Below are 19,506 nucleotides of genomic sequence, written 5' to 3'. Positions count from 1 at the left end.
GTGTGATGTTTATATCTAAGTGATGTAGGTTTTTTTGTTGGTTTTTTTTGTTGTTGTTGTTTTTTTTGCTTTATGGCCACCACATTAACAGGGCACATCAATACAAAAATATTGCATGCAAAACATTCTATTTTTTGGGCAAACAGTAATGGTATTTGCTAATTAGATGAAAAGATCCATTAACTGAAGCACAGCACATGAAAATATGTGCTGGGGGAACTGGTTTGGATTTGAACCCATGACCTCTGGAAGAGGAGCACAGGGCTTTTACTTATTGAGCTATAGCAGCTACCAGGCAGGTGTCTATGATAGCTTAGCAGATGCATTCTATCTTGCAGGTGCACCTTGATGATCTCACAATGAGGTCACCATTGTGCAGCTGCAAACCTCCATTTGCAATGAAGTAGAAGCCATGCTAAGGTCTGTATCTGTTTTTTTTTCTTTTTAGCCTTTTGCAAATGAAGTTATGTATGCAATCTATATATTTTTGTCATGTGCTTTATTTGCTGAATCCACCTATTTCAAGATTGACCTCATTGAAGCAATCTAGTGAGAAAAAAAGGGTGGCATTTTAGCAAGAAATAAAAAGCTCAGGAGCATAACGTAGAATGCAAGTGAGGATCCAGTCTTCCTTAACTGTAGATTTCTCATTAAGCAAAAGATCTCTATTAGAGAATGGCAAATTTTCCCTGTCCCCGTGGGAACTCATTTTCCCATCCCATCCGGAAAGTTAATTTCCTCTCCTTGCCTCATTCCTGCAAACTCTGTCCTCATCTGTACAAGCCTCAAACACTTTAAAATCATAAGCGTTTGAGGCTTGTGTGGTTAAGGCAGAGCTTACAGGACTAGGGCAGGGGCAGTAATAAGGACAAAACTCACGGGGATGGGGAAATTGAGTTATCCCAGGACAAGCAGGCAGCCTATTCTCAATGTGTGGGCGACGTCATCCACGGAGCTCGGATGCAGACAGTTTTGCAAGCAGACTTGCTTGAGGAACTTTAGAAAGTTTGCAACTGGCTCACCGCGCATGCGTGAGTGTCTTCCCGCGGGGCTTGTGTCTCCTCAGTTTTTTGTGGAGCCTAGAAGTCCTATTTTGACACTCTGCGCTAGACTCAGTTCTACTTTGTGCCTTCTCTCACCGTGGCTCGTGTTTTATTTTTTACAGAGTCGCTGTGTTTCTTTGCGTGCTTTCATTAAAAAAAACCCAATACAACTTAAATGTATTTTTTCCTTTGTGTCACGGCGGGGCCTGCCTTGCGGCCTCAGCCTGTGGGCTTCGATCTTGCTGCGGCTATTTTTCTGTTTAAGTCCTGGCCGGTCACAGGCTTCAAGAAGTGTAGCCGTTGCCAGCGAGCGATCTCCCTCACTGACCCACATAGGTGGAGTGTTCGGTGTTTGGGACCTGACCATTGTCTGGAGTTGTGTGCCCACTGTGCTATCCTTCAACCTCGAGCCATCAAATGTCGTCGAGTTCAGGTGGAGAAACTCTTTGATGGTATGGATCCACTTTCCCCGGTCTCGACCTCGAATCCAGTCAAGCTTCTCACAGGGGTTCCATCTTCTACCTCGACCTTAATCAAACTCTCCTCATTCGGCGGGTCCTCGTCCTCGGGCAAATCTGCTAAGTCTTCTCCTGAAGAGATGCTTGCCTCGCTGCCTCTCTCAGGTCAAAGTTGAAGAGACGTTCTTCCTCGGAGACTATAGCCACACCAAATGTACCAGATCCTCAAGTCTCGGTGTCACATTTGGAGGCTATGATCTAGACCATTATGGATTGGCAGCTTGGTAATACGCTTGCCAAACATATTCCTACCCCGACTCTGCTTCCTGCAGTCCAGTCTGAGCACTTAGCAATATCACAAGCAGTCGAATTCTTGGCAGTGCCTCGAGCTGAATTTACCCACTCCATACAAGGAGTCGATTCCTTGGGAGTGCCTCAGGAGGATTCTACACACACTGTGCAAGGAGTCGAGTCTTTGCGAGTGTCTCGTCTGGAGTATAAGCACGCAACTCAAGGAGCTGAGTCCTTGTCAGTGCCTCGAGATACCTCGACACAAGGAGCTCAGTCCCTTTTGCTGTCTCGATCTCCAGCCTCCAACCCTCCTTCCTCGCATAAGGCATTGCCCTTTCCGAGGCATAGGGCGAAGACTCCTCGACGTTCCTCTCAGCGGGACCTGCCTGGTTCGAGGCACAGTTCTCCACATCAATCGAGGCATCCATCAAGGCATAGATCCTCTTCTTGAGACAGGCCTTGTTTCTCCAGGCCTCGAGACTCTTCAAGGCCTCCAACTCCAAAGTCGAGGACACCACCTCCAGAGCCTTACACCTATGCTTCTTCTGCGAGGGATTCTATCCATTCTCTCAGTGAATCATCTATACCTGCATATTCAGACCTCAGGTATCAGTACTCCAGAGAAGCTTCACCTTCGTTCTCTGCCTTGCGAGGCGCCTCGAGGTCACCCTTCCTTGGAGCAGATATCTTTTTCTTTTTTCCTTCGTCAAATGAGTAAGGACCTCAATATTACTTTGGACTCATTCCAAATACTCTATGGAGTATTTAGAGGAAATGGGTATGTCTCGTCCTCCTGCGGAGTCTCTTAAATTGTCCCGTCCTCCTGCGGAGTCTCTTAAATTGTCCATCAATAGATTTCTTTCTCAAACTTTCAAGCGGAAGCTTGAAACACCTTATTCCATTCCTGCTGTACCAGGAAAGCTGGAATCTCGTTACAGGATGGTCCACTGCAAGGGCTTTGAGAAATCTCAGTTATCCCATCAGTCCCTTCTCGTGGAGTCTTCTCTGAAAAGGACCGATCCTGCCGTAGTTTATGCCATTGTCCCTCCTGCAAGAGAGGGCAGGACCATGGAAAAGTTTGGTCATTGTTTGTATAAAAATTATCTTATAGCAACTAGAGTTTTGAATTACAATTTTATTTTCACTTATTTCAAGCATTTGGTTAACATCCTACCTGAATTTTGCAAATATATTCCTCACCATTATCTTCCAGGGTTTCAGCATGTGACTACCATTCTGACTCAACTCCGTATGCATCTCCTTCAGTCTTCCTATGATGCATTTGAACTTTCCTCGAGGGTCACTGCCTTCTTAGTGGCAATGCACCAGCTTGCCTGGCTCCGCACTGTAGACATGGACCCCAATCTTCAAGTTCGTCTGGCCATCATCCCTTGCCAGGGTAATGAATTGTTTGATGACTCCATCAAGGCAGCAACTAAACAATTGTCTGAACATGAGAAATCATTTGCTTCCATCATTCAGCCTAAGCCTTCTGCCTCTAAAGGATTCAGGCCTCTTCCATCTTACCAGATGCGTTTACCACAGAGAGCAGCTCCTTATATATGAGTGCCTCCTAAGAAACAACCACGACAGCAGCAGCAAAGGCAGCAAAACCCTCAGACTCCTGCTGCGTCTAAGGCCTCTCAACCTTTTTGACCATCTAATACAGAGCATAACCTCCATCGTTCTGCCTCTGTCTTCTCCCTTTCCCATTGGAGGTCGTCTCCATCATTTTTACCACCGCTGGGCGATCATTACATCAGACCTCTGGGTGCTGTCTATCCTCAAGGAAGGATACTCTCTTAGTTTCTTCCAGATTCTACCAGATCTTCCTCCAAGAGAGTATCCTTCCAGTTCATCGCCGACCACCCTTCTTCTTCAGGAAGCTCAAGCTCTGCTTCATCTCCGTGCCATCGAGGAAGTTCCTTGGAACAGCAGAGCAGGGGGTTTTACTCCCGTTACTTTCTAGTTCCGAAGAAGACGGGCGATCTGTGCCCTATCTTGGATCTCAAAGCACTCAGATTTTTAGTCAAAGAAAAATTCTGCATGTTGTCTCTGGCATCATATCCCCTTCTAGATCAGGACGATTGGTTATGTTCTCTAGATCTCAAAGAGGCTTACACTCACATTCCCATTCATTCAGCCTCTCGACAGTTCCTCAGATTTTGGGTGGGAAATCTGCATTTCCAATACAGAGTGCTACCCTTTGGCCTGGCATCATCTCCAAGAGTCTTCACCAAGTGCCTAGTTGTAATAGCAGCAGCTCTGCGGAACCATGGTCTATAGGTGTTCCCGTACCTGGATGACTGGCTCATCAAAGATTCAACATCTCAAGGAGTTATTGGAGCGGCCCAATGGACTGTGTGGAGTTCGAAATCAACTTTACCAAATCCCTGCTACAGCCCTCTCAAACTCTACAGTTCATCAGAGCTGTTTTGGATACTGTACAACTTGGATTATTCCTTCCTCGTCAATGTCAGGATGCTCTTCTTCAGCTTTGTCACAAAGTGTCTTCCCTCTGTTCAATTTCAGCAAGACACATGATGGTTCTTCTAGGTCACATGGCTGCAACCGTTCACTTGACTCCTTTTGCCAGACTTCACCTCAGAATCCCTCAGTGGACCCTAGCATCTCAGTGGGCTCAGCTTTCAACCCGCTCTCTCAACACATCAGAGTGACTTCTTCATTGAGACAGTCTCTTCCAATCTCTCCAGAGGTTTATTGTTTCAAACACCCCCTCATCAGAAGGTCCTCACGACAGATTCTTCGACCTACCCTTGGGGGGCTCATCTCGATGGTCTCCTTACTCAAGGCCATTGGTCCAGCACGGATCGTCAGTATCACATCAATCTGTTGGAACTCAAGTGATCTTCAATGCTCTTAAAGCTTTTCAGCATCTTCTTCACGACCAGGTAGTCCTCATTCGGACAGACAATCAAGTCGCCGTGTATTTCGTCAACAAGCAGGGAGGAACAAGATCTCTCCCTCTTTGCTAGGAAGCTCTGAAGGTTTGGAATTGGCTGATCATTCACAACACCTTCTTGAAAGCTGTCTACATTCAAGGAGAGAAAAACTGTCTGGCGGACAAATTGAGTCGTCTTCTACAACCTCACGAATGGACATTCAATTCCTCACCTCTTCATCACATTTTTCTCAGTGGGGAACTCCTCAGATAGATCTCTTCGCGTCTCCCCACAACAACAAACTGCCTCGGTTCTGCTCCAGGATATTGTCCCCTCACCGACTGGAGGCAGATGCTTTTCTCCTGGAATGGACAAATTGGTTTCTCTATGCGTTCCCTCCATTCCCTCTCATTCTCAAGACATTTGTCAAACTCAAACAGGAACATGCCACCATGATTCTGATAGCTCTTCGGTGGCCCAGCAACCTTGGGTCTCCTTTCAACTTCAACTTAGCAGCAGGGAGCCATTACTTCTACCAATTTTTCCCTCTCTGCTTACACAGAATCAGAGGTCTCTACTTCATCCCAACTACACTTGACAGCTTGGTACCTCTCAACTTAACTGCCACTCTACAGTTTTCTCAATCTGTAAAGGACATTTTAAAGGCTTCTAGGAAGCCTACCACTAGACAATGCTACAATGAGAAATGGACTAGATTTTCTGCTTGGGGCACCATTCATCACAAGGAGCCTCAATCTACCGCCTTGTCTTCAGTTTTGGATTACCTATTCCTTTTGTCTCAATCAGGCCTCAAATCCACATCCATTCGAATCTATCTCAGTGAAGTTACTGCTTTTCATCAGCCTATCGAAGGGAAACCCCTTTCTGCTCATCCTGTGGTTTCCAGATTTATGAAAGGTCTTTCAATGTCAAACCACCTCTCAAACTTCCTCCAGTGGTTTGGGATCTCAGTGTTGTTCTTGCTCAATTGATAAAGCCTCCTTTTGAATCAATGGCTTCATCTCATCTTAAATATCTCACTTAGAAAGTGATTTTTCTCATTGCTGTCATGTCTGCTCGCAGGGTCAGCGCGCTACAAGCTTTAGTTGCAGACCCACCTTTCACAGTATTCCATCAATATTTCACAGTATTCCTCCGTACTCCTCCTAAATTCTTACCTAAAGTGATATCAGAATTTCATCTCAATCAATCCATTGTAGTTCCAGTGTTTTTTTTTCCAAAGCCTCATTCTTATCCTGGAGAAACAGCTCTTCATACTCTGAACTGTAAGCGTGCTTTGGCTTTCTACTTGCAAAGACCTAAGCCACATAGATCTGCACCTCAACTTTTTGTCTCCTTTGATCCAAACAAGTTGGGACATCCGATTTCCAAGCGCACCATCTCCAACTGGTTAGCTGCTTGCATCTCTTTCTGCTATGCTCAGGCTGGACTGCATCTACAGAGTCGAGTCCCAGCCTATAAAATCAGCGCCATGGCGGCATCAGTAGCTTTCCTTAGATCTATTCCTATTGAGGAAATCTGTAAAGCTGTCACTTGGTCCTCGGTTCATACCTTCACCTCTCATTATTGTCTGGATGTTTTTTCCGGATAGGATGGCCATTTCGGCCAGGCAGTGTTACAAAATTTATTCTCCTGAATTGCCAACACTCCCACCATCCTATTCTGGTTAGCTTGGAGGTCACCCACATTTTGAGAATAGGCTGCCTGCTTGTCCTGGGATAAAGCACAGTTACTTACCATAACAGGTGTTATCCAGGGACAGCAGGCAGCTATTTTCACAACCCACCCACCTCCCCTGATTGGCTTCTCTGCTAGCTATCTGAACTGAGGAGACGCGAGCCCTGCGTCGGTGGGAAGGCATCCACCACCCTCTCCATAAAGTAGAATTTCCTAACATTTGTAACACTGCCTGGCTGAAATGATCATCCCATCTGGAAAAAACATCCAGACAATAATGAGAAGTGAAAGTATGAACCGAGGACCAAGTGACAGCTTTACAGATTTCCTCAATAGGAGTAGATCTAAGGAAAGCTACTGATGCTGCCATCGACTCTGTAGATGCAGTCCAGCCTGAGCATAGCAGAAAGAGATGCAAGCAGCTAACCAGTTGGAGATGGTGCACTTGGAAATCAGATGTCCCAACTTGTTTGGATTAAAGGAGACAAAAAGTTGAGGTGCAGATCAATGTGGCTTAGTTCTTTGCAAGTAGAAAGCCAAAGTACGCTTACAGTCCAGAGTATGAAGAGCTGTTTCTCCAGGATGAAATGAGGCTTTGGAAAAAACACTGGAACTACAATGGATTGATTGAGCTGAAATTCTGAAATCACTTTAGGTAAGAATTTAAGATGAGTACGGAGAATCACCTTGTCACGATGGAATACTGTGAAAGGTGGGTCTGCAACTAAAGCTTGTAGCTTGCTGACCCTGCGAGCAGACATGACAGCAATGAGAAAAATCACTTTCTTAGTGAGATATTTAAGATAAGAAACCATTGGTTCAAAAGGAGGCTTCATCATTTGAGCAAGAACAACATTGAGATCCCAAACCACTGGAAGAAGTTTGAGAGGTGGTTTGACATTGAAAAGACCTTTCATAAATCTGGAAACCACAAGATGAGCAGAAAGGGGTTTCCCTTCGATAGGCTGATGAAAAGCAGTAACTGCACTGAGATGGATCCGTGGATGACATCACCCACATGTTGAGAACTTCAGCTCTACCTGTTGTCCCTGGATAACACCTGTTTCGGTAAGTAACTGTGCTTTCCTGTGGGGACGGGGAAAAATTTATTCCTATGTCTTTCTCTAATCTGTATTCAGAAAGCTTGTTCTATTGTAAGAATTTCTTGCTATCCTCCATAGCCATCCTCTTTTTCAACAAACGCAAATGTAAAGTTCACATCCAAGCAAATCCTTCAGTATCTAAGGAAGTGTGAGAAAGGCAAACTCAGTTTCAGAGCAGGAGAATGACGTGCTACTGTAGCATAAAATATTTAATGGAATGGTATCAAATGCTGCTTTTTCGTGTTTTCTACAATCCCAACTCCAGCAGATTCTCCACTCTCCAAAAACCAATAGAACAATGTTCTTGTATTTGATTTGTTTTTATTTTGTGGTACAATTAATTTTGTAAGTTACAGTATGTAGTTTTATTATTAACTTAAACTATTATATTTAATATTGTAGTTGATTAAGATCAAGCTGCCATTCTATAAATAATTTTGAAAATTGTAGCCTGTCTTGAATTCCGAAGCGTTATGTGGAATTTAAGTTAAGTGGCTGTGGTGGTGATAAATGGGGTCATGTATCAATTCGAAAAGTAAACTTGAGTGATTTATCCGAGAAACCTTCTCTCTTCCAGACTTCACATCAGGAGTTTTCAAAGATGAAACAGTCAAACAGTGAAGCAAATCTGAGAGAGGAAGTGTTGAAAAAATTGGCTGTGGCATATGACAGCTACATGGAACTTATAAAAAATTTGCGTGAAGGCACCAAGGTATAGAAGTATTCCAGTGAGAGTGAGAAAATTGTGTGAACAAAATGAAGTTGTAATATCCATCATTTGTAGACATATTTGTAAAATGTGATGCTTACATTTCTTGCATTTTCTTTTTTGTCTTTCTTTTTTTTTTTAATATATTTTTTAATTTCTTTATTTAGCAAGCAGAAAACCAAAATAAATTGAACTGAGAGCCTTCAGGCTTCCCATCAAATCTCAGTATTATCAGCATTTCAATGTAGGTTTGTTACATATCCACCCAATAACAGATTTTCCTCATGTAATTTGTCTCTTCACACCCTGCTCCCCCCATACCCCCCAAAAAATCCCTTGCATTTAAAAGAACTGCTTTCTAAAGATAGTGTATCAGCACCCTGAAACAGTAAGGACATCTTCAGCATTGAAAGAAAATTCCTTAGCAAAGACATTCAAGTTACATACCATCAAGACTTTTCCATTTTTTTAAACGGTCCCAGATTTTAAAGATAGGCCCAATGAAGTAAGTTTTGACATTAAATATAAAAGGTCAGCGTTAACTAAGTTTTATCTTTGAAAGGTTCTTCACTCTGTTTCCATATAGCAGCCAAGACTATTTGCACTGTGTGCTTGTTGGAATCCCCAATATTTCTCCATTAAACAAGCACTTTCTAAGTCTGATCTCATTTGCACTTCTGTTACCTCTTAAGGCTCCTTTTACTAAGCTGTGTTAGGTCATTAACGTGCGTATTTGTGCACACTAGACCTTAACACCAGCATTGAGCTGGCGTTAGTTCTAGTCGCGTAGCGTGTGGTGTAGTGCGCGGTAATATCCTGCGTGCACTGAAAACGCTAGCGCACCTTAGTAAAAGGAGCCCTTAGTTAAGTTGGGCAGTCCTTTCCAATATTTTTTAGTGTTTAGACATTTCTACCATATATGCACAAAAGTGCCCATCTGTCCAATTCCTGCACCATTCTTTCGTCCCAACCCCAAACATACATTGCAATATATGTGGCATATAATACCATTGGTAGAAAACTTTATAGTCTGTGTTCTATGGATAACTAGCTTATAGAAACCCTGAATAGTTGGGATTATAGATTTACACTGTTTCTTGTACAGCTTAGTTTCCAGCAGGTCTTCCTATCTCCTTATGAAGCTTTTCTGTGGTTTGGCTGGCAGAATGGCTTTTATATAGTTGGAAGACTGCCCTTTCCCCATCTTCCATCCTTACTGCTTTATCCAAATCCCTTTCAGCCCCAACAACAGCTCTTTCAGAACTCTCCTAAGAAAAACTTTATTTTGCACATGTTAAATCATTGGTATTTAAGTTACAGTATATTCTTTCAGTAGATATCTTATAAAGGCTTTAAAGTATGGTAAAGTACTTTTCTTTAGCACTCTTCAGACCAGTATAGGATTAATCTTTCAAGCGGGTATTACTTCTGCTAGACGTATTTCAGAGCTGCAGGCTCTCTTGTAGGTCTCCCTTCCTCGAGTTTTCTAGGGTGCGGGTAGTGTTGCGACCTGTTCTTCCTTTCTGCCAAAGGTAGTTTCTCCTTTTCATGTCGATCAGTCAGCAGTGTGTGTAGAGTGATGCAGACGCTGCTGGAATCGGCAAGTTTGGAGTCGGGACTGCGGGAAGGGAAGGAAAGGGGGAGTGGCAAGGTGAAGAACTTGCTTTTACCAGAGCAGGGAGTCCAGCGCTGGCGGCCAGTCCTGCTGGCGAGTGTAGTTAGGTGCTGTAAGGCTGGGGACCCGCACATGCGCCCTCCTGCCACCATGGACCTACATCTCACGGAACAGGGAAAATGGAACACGCAGGTAGGAGTGCGCATGCACGGCTAGGGTTTTATTATATAGGATTTTTCCTGGTTTTTGCAGCTATCGGAAATGCTCTGCCTGCGTGGAAAAGAAGCAGACTTGGGTCAGCAACCATCAGTTTAATTCATTGGAGTCTTGTTTGGCCAGCCTGCAGAAAACTTTGTTGCGCTCAGGGTTCTTATTCCTAGTAGCTTAGCTTGCCTAATGAATCACAGGGGCTAGAGTGCAGGCTGTTGGACATCAGCAGGGGCTCAACAGGGCTCTTCAGTATGCCAGCTGCGATTTTGCTTCCCACTCTTTGCGTGAGGATCAGTCCAACTTCAGTCCAACTGACAGCCCAAAGATTTCAGCATTTGGAGGAATGGCTGATTCTTCTCCCAGATCAAGCTACTTATTAGAGATGAGGCAGCCTGAAGTCAAAATTTTTTTTTTTGGAGGGGGGGTCTGGAAAAACCTATTTTGGAAGGTTTCTGCCACATCCTGTAGGGTTCGCCACCTCTAAACTCCTTTTTTCTGAGTGTTTTATCTTTAGTTAAATAGTTTTTGAGACTTTATGGTGCCAAATTGCTGCTGCAAATTGCGCCAAATTGCTGTTGCAGCAGCCATCCTATATGACTGAGGAACTTGTGTGTGTGTGTGGGGAGGGAGGTCTGCCAGGAGAATATTCCTCCCCGAGCACTGGAACAGTGTCATGCCTCTGCATAAGTGCATGGAAGCCACAGAGCCCAAGAAACATAAGGTGGAGTAACCTAAAGGGGACTCAGTGCTGCATAGTAAAACATTTACTCCTGAATTTCTTAATTTGATTTGGCGAGCTTATTTGGATAGCCGGGATCCTCATATGAGGTCTGGTAGTGATCCAGGGATTACGCAAGAGGGCTTGGTCTCCAAGGATGCATCAGTGTTATTGGCACTAGTTGACCGGGATCCTGTGGACCTTTCTAACGGACTGGGAAGGCAAGGGATTAATCTGTTTGCCCTTGCTGTCAAGAGTGAGTACTCCCTGCTGAGCAATAATAGAGCCACAAACAGGAACAAATACGCAGAAAACAGTGGTTGCCCTTGAGCAAGGGAAAGATCCCACAGTACACCGGCTGTTTAAGCCTTTGGCGCTATTAGAACTCATCACTCCTTGGTGTTAGCTCAGCCTAAGGTGGATTCCTTGGTAGCTCAAATAACCAAGCACATGTTACTGGTGAGTGAGGGAGGCATAGTATTAAAGGATATGCAGAATTGCAGAGTGGATATGGTCCTAAAAAGGCAGCTTGAAGCTTTGGCCTTAGGGATCAAAGCAGCTTCAGCAGCCTCTCATGTGGCATGTGCTGGTCATACCAAGATTATTGGGCTTATTGTGGCAGAGGGTGAGCCTTTGCCCCAGCTGATGCTAGCAGGGGTGGTTATGTGGCCAATGCTGTCTACAGCATCATGAGAGTCATGAGCAAAGTCTCTGCTTATTTGATTTCAGCCCACAGAATGCTCTGGATCCAGCAGTGGGCAGAAGATTCCACCTCCAAGGCTACTCTCAGCAGACTCCCTTTCAAAGGACAGATGTTCAGAAAGGGTTTGGATGATCTGATGGCCAGTGAAAATCTCTGCCTGACAGCAGACTGCGAAACTCTAGAGGTTCTGGGCAGTCTAATTTTTATTATTCCAGGTGCTTTTGACAGTACTCAGGAGGAGCCTCATCTCAGAGATCTTACCAGGAATCAAGACAGACTCACAAGACCTAGGCAAAGCCAAGCCTCTGGTCCTTGGCTCACAGCAGCCTCCAAGAAAGCGCAATGACACCAGGGCTGAATTCTTCCCCCTGAGGATAGGCATAAGATTCTTAGCATTTGTGGAGATCTGGATGCAGATCTTGTCAGACTGCTGGGTGCTGGAGATCATTTGTGGAGGGTACAAGTTCAAATTTGACCATCCCTTAACAGATTGATTTGTGGATTCTCCAGTGGGGTGCCCAGAAAGTTCATATAGAGTCTTGTCAACAGTTCAGAGAAATTCAGGCCATAGAGTCAGTGCTGCCAGAAGAACTTGTCTCGAGCAGATATTCCATAGTACCCAAAAAAGGCTCCGAAATTCAAAAACCCATTCTGGATCTCACACACATCAACGAGGCCCTGAAGGTACTATGCTTTCGCATGGAAACTGTGCAGTTATCACACTGGTAACTCCTGGGGAATTTCTAGCTTGTCTAGATTTGACAGAAGCCTACCTTCACATTCCATATTTCTGGAACAGAGGAGATTCCCGAGATTTCATGTGCTGGAAAAACATTGGTTCTCGGTACTCTCCTTTAGGTTGGCTAAAGCACCCTACATGTTTACCAATGTGATGGTGGTAGCAGCACATCTCTGCATTGCTCCATATATTTTCATAACCTTGGTATATCAGTGTCTCATAACTGTGTTCATGTCAACTTGTGGCAGTGTCTTGCTAAGTGGCATTCATTATTATTGTTGCATGTTTCTGTGTGCTGTCGCGAGAATGTCGGAGCAATGAACAAACATAAAATTTCTTGTTAAACTTGGCAAGAGTAGAAGTGAAATCAGGGACATGTTAGCCTGAGTTTATGCGGATAATGCCATGAAGGAAATGGCAGTGTACAAATGGGTTAAATGGTCTGAGGGGAGAGAAAGCATCACTGATGAAAAGAAGTCAGGGCGGCCAGTAACGAGCAGAACTGATGAAAACATTGCAAAAATTTGTTGACTTGTGCGTCAAAATCGTTGGCTGACTGTGAGAAGCATAGCAGACCAAGTAAACATCAGTAGAGAAACAGGAAAATCTTGGCATGAGAAAGGTGTGTGCAAAAATGATCCCTTATGACTCTTGCATCATAACAATGCACCAGCTCACATGGCCCTGTCTGTTAGGGAGTTTGTAGCCAGTAAACAAATAACTGTATTGGAACACCCTCCCTACTCAACTGATCTGGCCCCCAATGACTTTTTTCTTTACCCAAAGATAAAGGAAATATTGAAAGGAAGATATTTTGATGACATTCAGGACATCAAGGTTAATATGATGACAGCTCTGATGACCATTCCAGAAAAAGAGTTCCAAAATTGCTTTGAAGGGTGGACTAGGTACTGGCATCAGTGCATAATTCCCAAGGTGATTACTTTGAAGGTGCCATAGTGATATTCAACAATGAAGTATGTAGCATTTTTTCTAGGATGAGTTCATGAACTTAATTGTTGGACCTCATATATTTTCTCTGGCAAGTAATTGCTGATTTCCTTGAAAGTACATTCAACAAGAAGTGTGGCTTCTGTGTGGGCAGAAGCTTGAGAGATTTTCATCTGATAAGATTTGTAGGGCAATGACCTGGTCCATTCTATATATGTTCTCCAAGTTCTACAGAGTGGATGTTGCAGCATGTGAGGTCATGGTCTTTGAGTCCTCAGTGTTACAAGAAGGCACAGAGGTCCCATCAAGTTCAAGTTTATTGGGATTTGTTATCTACACAATATTATATACTTCAATGCGTATAACAATTGTGTTTTTTTTTTAAATAAAAATAAAAAATGGGGAGGACAAAACAAGATATTGTAAACAAATTATTCATGTTCTATTACAAACTGGTACAAAAGGCAAAGGAAAGAAAAAGAAACATTTAGGGAAAAGCACATATGGTGGGAGCACATAACCAGAATATAAAGTAAAATAAAGAATATTTTGGCGACCTACTCATAAGACTCATTAAAGACTAAAGATTTAGTACTTGGTAAATAATGCTTTCTGTTTTGAAAGCGTCCTTGTACAGAAAACTTTTAAGGGAGCGCTTGAATTTTTCTAAAGAAGGTTCATTACGTAAATATAGTGGTACATTGTTCCAAAGCTGGGGTGCTTTGACTGAAAAGATAGTGGATCTCCTGGTCCCTATTATTTTTAAAGAAGGAATAGTTAATAAATGTTGTTGTGTTGATCTGAGTGCCCTGCATGAAGAATATGGTATCAAAAGACGGTCCAAAAATATCGGCGCATGTGATTGTTGAATTTTAAATGTTAACAGTATGATTTTAAAAGTTATTCTGTGTGTGATTGGTAGCCAATGAGCAGCTTGTAAAAGTGGTGTAACGTGGTCATATTTTTTTGAATTTGTTATAATTTTTATTGCTGTATTTTGTATTATCTATAACCTTCTTATTTCTTTATTGGTTATGCCATGGTATAAAATATTGCAATAATCTAGCCTAGAGATGATTAATGAATGGATTAAAATGTTGAGAGCTTCAGGTTTTAAAACTTTTGATAATGATCTGATGAGACGTAGCTTATAAAACAGTTTTTGACTACTGAACTAATTTGGTTATGATATGAGAGTTCCTGATCTAGTATTACTCCCAATATTTTTGTTGTAGTTACTATTTGAAGAGGGGTGTTATTTAGGAGTATCTGATACACCTATTGCTCTAGAAAAAGAGATTAGGTTCTTACCTTGCTAATATCTTTTCTAGTAGATGGGTGCGTCATTCTGGAACTCCACCCTTTCATTTATTTACTCCATTTGCCTACTGTCAGTCAGGAAGTTCAAGTCAAAGCTGAGATTTTGATGCCTGTCAAACCTCAAGGGTATGAAGAATGATCTATTGCTATAACATGTTGGGGGAATGTTTGAGCTCCATAAATATTTCTGTTTAGTATGGAGATTTCAGTGTTTCGAGTGTTCAATTAAAATGTTTAACAAGTTTTACTTTCAGAGCAGTTGAACAAAACACTTTCACAATAATGAAATGCACTGTGTCAGATGGTATATCAATAGCACCATAGCACAAGCCAAAAGATCATTTCTAACGGAGGAAAAAGCCTCAGACAGGGGCCCTCCCACCTCCACAATGGTAGAGCGTTCACTTCACTGGCTAAAAAACCTCCTTTGGAATGAACCAAGCACTGTGCTCTATTGGATTGAACTTTAAAAAATATATACTGTATTGTTAATTATAAGATAGATGAAAAATCCAGCTTATCTTGTCTTTCTTTGATCGGTACACCAACGATGGCCAACGTTTCACAATTTAGCTGCCTCAGGGTGTAACTTATCCGATCATGCTGAAACAAAATCAAAGACTTCAAATTAAGATTGAGATTAAGATTAAACCGGTGTGCATCTTCAAAAAAACTTCATTGAGAAACGCGTCTCCCGCTCCAAAGATGGCTCCATAGAATTCAAGCTGGATTTAATCGTCATCACCGGAAGTGACGCTGCGTCAGTCTATGACGCCAATGAAAACACTCGGACATCATGCATGAACAGGAAACTGGTTATATGAATAAAAATAATCTTCCTACTGTCTATTGTGTTATCACTTTCTTCGTTTACTTTTCCTTTAAAGTTGCTCCCATATTATCTATCTTTTCTCTCCCATGGGTCTAGTTTAATCCTTTCTGTTTGCCTCAGGTGTTCTACTTTAATGTCATTGATAGTGTCATAATATTTTAACTATCCTTTACTTAGAGAACATCCTGGTTGTTCAGCACATGTTGCAAAAAGTGTACTACAGAGAACTTATTCTTTGGTTGCACTGCATTTAATTCTGCTAGACTTGGTTATCACTTTCAAAGTTTGATTTTTAATTTTTTTTTCATGTAAAAAGCAGGGCTTATTAAAAGGATATTATACTATAATTTTTAAAATATTTGTAGTTGTCTATACAACATCTTTTCTCTAGATTATTATTTTTTTTCCAAGGATTTGTCATAGAGATCATATTCATTCAGTCTGTCTTGATGCATTATAGACAGTTTTAGTCGAAGGATGAACATTTTCTATGTAATTTGGACCAACTCTGCTACCCAGTGCCAGACTCTATATGATAGTTTGATGGCAGGAGAGGCAGAGGGAGAAATTAAATACAAAAGGCAGATATTAAATTCAAAAGGCAGATATGAACTGCTTTGAGTGTTATGGGGATTGGCATGCTATAATCTAATTTAATCTTCTATTTGTGCGTTGCTCATACCTATACAGGCTCAAGGCGACTGCAAGGAGAGGGAGAGGAAGAGGAGGGGAGAGAGGGGAGGTGGAATAGGTAGGAGGGAGAGGAAAGGGAGAGAAAAAGAGGGGAGAGTGGAGGTGGGAGGGAAAGGGAAGAGAGGAGAGGGTGAAGGAGATTAAGTATCGAACAGATGGGTTTTCAGTTTTCTTTGGAAGATGATGTGGCAAGGTTCAGTTCTGGTCCTTTCTGTAAGGCCATTCAAATTTTTTACTCCTAGAAAAATAAGCATGGAGTGGAAAACTCTTATAGCGAAGATCTTTTGTGGATGGGAGATTTAGCAGCATATGGTTGAGGGTTCTGCGAGAAGTAGACCATGCTATTGAGAAGAGCTGGATGAGTGTGGCCGCAGAGTTTCCATAAAGTATGTGGTGAATGATGCAAGATATTTTGAATGTTGTTCGTGATGAGATGGGTAGCCAGTGCAATTGTTTGATGAAGGATGTGACTGAGTCTTATTTTCTTAGGTTGAAGATAAGTCTTATGGCAGTGTTTTGAATGAGTTGCAGTTTGTTAATAGAGCAGTGTTGATTCCCATGCAGATGGAGTTGCAGTAGTCCAGTTGTGGTAGGATCATCAGTTGTACGATTTAAGGCAAAGTGGTGTTGGTGAAAGTACGGTCTGATTAGTCTTAATTGTCTCAGGGCGTAGATATTTGAAGTTCCATGGTTAGAGTGGAGTCCAGTATGCAACCTAGGATTTTGGAGGATTCGTTTTGGAGAGGGTTTCACCTGATCGAAGGGTGATGCTTGTTGGTGTCATTTGCTGGGCTGTATGGAAGTACAGAACTTTGGTTTTAGTTGTGTTTAGTTTCAGTTTGTTATAATTCAGCAGACACACCTAAAAACACATTTTAAAAATGTAATACTTTCCTTTTTTGTAGGAAATATTTGTTTTCTTATATTTTTGTTATTTAGGTACATCTCTGTTTTAAAATTTTTAATTTTAAAGTGTGTTGCTGAGGTCTAAAGCTGGTAGGCTACTTTTTCCATTTCTGGCTAATGTTTATAAATCTCTCTCCTCCTCATTCTTGTTTATCCATCAGGAGCAGACAGACCACAGTACTGAAAGGAAAAGCAATTGGAGACTGACATTGATGGCCATTATTAAACTGGATCCTAATAATACAAAGGAATACTGATGTGAAAGAATTTATTAGATTGAAAATTGCTGTCTTCCCTAGATTTGATGAGCTAGAGTGAGGAGGAAACCTTATTAGTTTAATTGCTACTTATCATTTCTGTAGTGCTGAAAAATGTACACAGAGCTGTACAAACAACATGAAATAGACTATTCCTGCTGAGAAGAGCTTACAATCTAATTGGACAGGCAGGACATATAGGGGTTGGGAAGTTTCTTGCAGAGAGAATGATAGGATGGCCTTAGGTAATTTTATGGTGGGTAGGAGTTAGAAGTTGAAGGCAGCATCGAAAAAGTGGACTTTTAGCTTAGATTTCAATACTGCCAGAGACGGCTCCTGACGCAGTGATTCAAGCAATTTGTTCCATGCATATTGTGCAGAAAGATAGAAGGGATGGAGTCTGGATCTGACAGTGGAGGAGAAGGGTATGGATAAGAAGGACTTGCCCAATGAATGTTCACGGGGGTGGGGCATAGGGGGAGAGAAGTGTGGAGGGATATTGAGGAGCGAGTGAGTGCAATTGTAGGTCAGTAAGAGGAATTTGAACTGTATTCAGAAATGGATGGGGAGCCAATGAAGTGACATGAGGAGAGGGGTAATGTGAGTGTGGCGGCTCTCACAGAATATGTCGTGCAGCAGGATTTTGCACGGATTGAAGGGGAGAGAGATAGTTTGCGGAAGACTTGAGAGAAGTAAGTTGCAGTAGTCTAAGTGAGAGAGGTGATGAGAGTATGGATAAGTGTTTTGGTAGAGTGCTCTGAAAAGAGGTTGGATTTTGGTAATAATATAGAGGAAGAAGCGAAATACTTTTAACTGTGGCATGTTTCTGTGTTTGAAAACATTGGGAACAGTTGCAGTGGAGAATGATAGGTTGAGGATGTGAAAGATAGGAGTGATGACGAGATAGAATGTATTGAGTAGGTGGGTGGGAATCGGATCCAAGGAACAGGTAGTGGTTTTGGAGGAGGAAAGAAGATGTGCAGTCTCCTCTTCTGTGATTTCAAAAATGGAAGAAAAGGTGGCAGGGGTTGAAGGGAGGTTGGCAGAGTGGACAGCTAGAGGGAGAGTGGGAGGGAGGTGACCTGGTTGAAAACTCAACGTGAATCTTGTGAACCTTGTAGAAGACCTCTGCCATCATCTGAGAGGAAGTGAAGGGAGAATTGGACGTAGTGGCACTTTGAGTATAGTTGAATGTGCCAAAGAGACGGCAAGGATTAAAGTTAAGAGAGTAAATTAAATAGGCTTAGTATTCTTGTTTTGGCAAGCGAGACTGGAAGGATGTCAGAAAGAATTTGAAGTGTATGAAATCAGTATATATGTGGGATTTAAGCTAAACGTGTTTAGCAGATTGGGCACAGATCGCAGGTAGTGGATTTTGGGGGACAGCCTTGGCTAGGGTTTAGCACTAGAGAATGATATGGGGACAAAATTTACTCTGTCCCCGCAGGGAGTCAAAATTTACTCTCCCGTCCCCACCAGTTTTGTCGCTGTCCCTGTCCCATTCCTGTAAGCTCTGCCTTAACTGCACAAGCCTTGAACACTTATAATTTTAAAGTGTTTGAGGCTTGTGCAAATGAGGATGGAGTTTGCAGGAATGGGGCAGGTACAGGAAAAGAACTTGCGGGGACGGGATGGGAAAATGAGTTCCTGCGGGGAGGAAGAAAAACTTGTCCCTGTGTCATTCTCTATTTAGCATGCCTTACAGGACATGAAATGGGAGGAGCCAGGGTATCAAGAGTATAGGAGAGAATGGTGTTATAGAAGAGGATAGAAATATAGAAACATAACGACAGATAAAGGCCAAATAGCTCATCTAGTCTGCCCATCCACAGTAACCATTATCCCTTTCTTTCTCCGAGAGATCCCACGTGCCTATCCCAGGACCTCTTGAATTCAGACACAGTCTCTGTTTCCACCACCTCTTCCAGGAGACTGTTCCACGCATCTACCACCATTTCTGTAAAAAAGTATTTTGTCAGATTACTCCAGAGCCTGTCACCTCTTAACTTCAAACTATGCCCTCTCATTGCAGTTTCCTTTCAAATGAAAGAGACTTGACTCATGCACATTTATATTACATAGGTATTTAAATGACTTATCGTATCTCCCCTCTCCCACCTTTCCTCCAAAGTATACAGATTGAGATCATTAAGTCTTTCTCCATACGCCTTATCACGAAGACCACACACCATTTTAGTAGCCTTCCTCTGGACTGACTCCATCCTTTTTATATCTTTTTGAAGGTGCTGCCTCCAGAATTGTACACAATATTCTAAATGAGGTCTCACCAGAGTCTTATACAGGGGCATCAAAACCTCTTTTTTCCTACTGGCCATACCTCTCGCTATGCACCCTAG

The 19,506-nt window shown here is 42.4% G+C and overlaps 1 protein-coding gene across 2 annotated transcripts in view; it reads left to right on the top strand.

Moving 5' to 3' along the window:
• Positions 1-19,506, top strand: part of PDCD6IP (programmed cell death 6 interacting protein) — a 184,452-nt gene that overhangs the window by 127,372 nt on the left and 37,574 nt on the right. For both annotated transcript variants that reach the window (XM_033930347.1, XM_033930346.1), the window contains exon 14: positions 8,074-8,208. In XM_033930347.1, the coding sequence (XP_033786238.1) occupies positions 8,074-8,208 (135 nt within the window). The remainder of the gene's footprint in view (positions 1-8,073; positions 8,209-19,506) is intronic.

Source organism: Geotrypetes seraphini, chromosome 2 (genome assembly GCF_902459505.1).
Source record: "Geotrypetes seraphini chromosome 2, aGeoSer1.1, whole genome shotgun sequence".
Taxonomy (NCBI): domain Eukaryota; kingdom Metazoa; phylum Chordata; class Amphibia; order Gymnophiona; family Dermophiidae; genus Geotrypetes; species Geotrypetes seraphini.
Note: the sequence above shows the minus strand (reverse complement) of the source record. Positions and strands in the feature narration are given on the sequence as shown.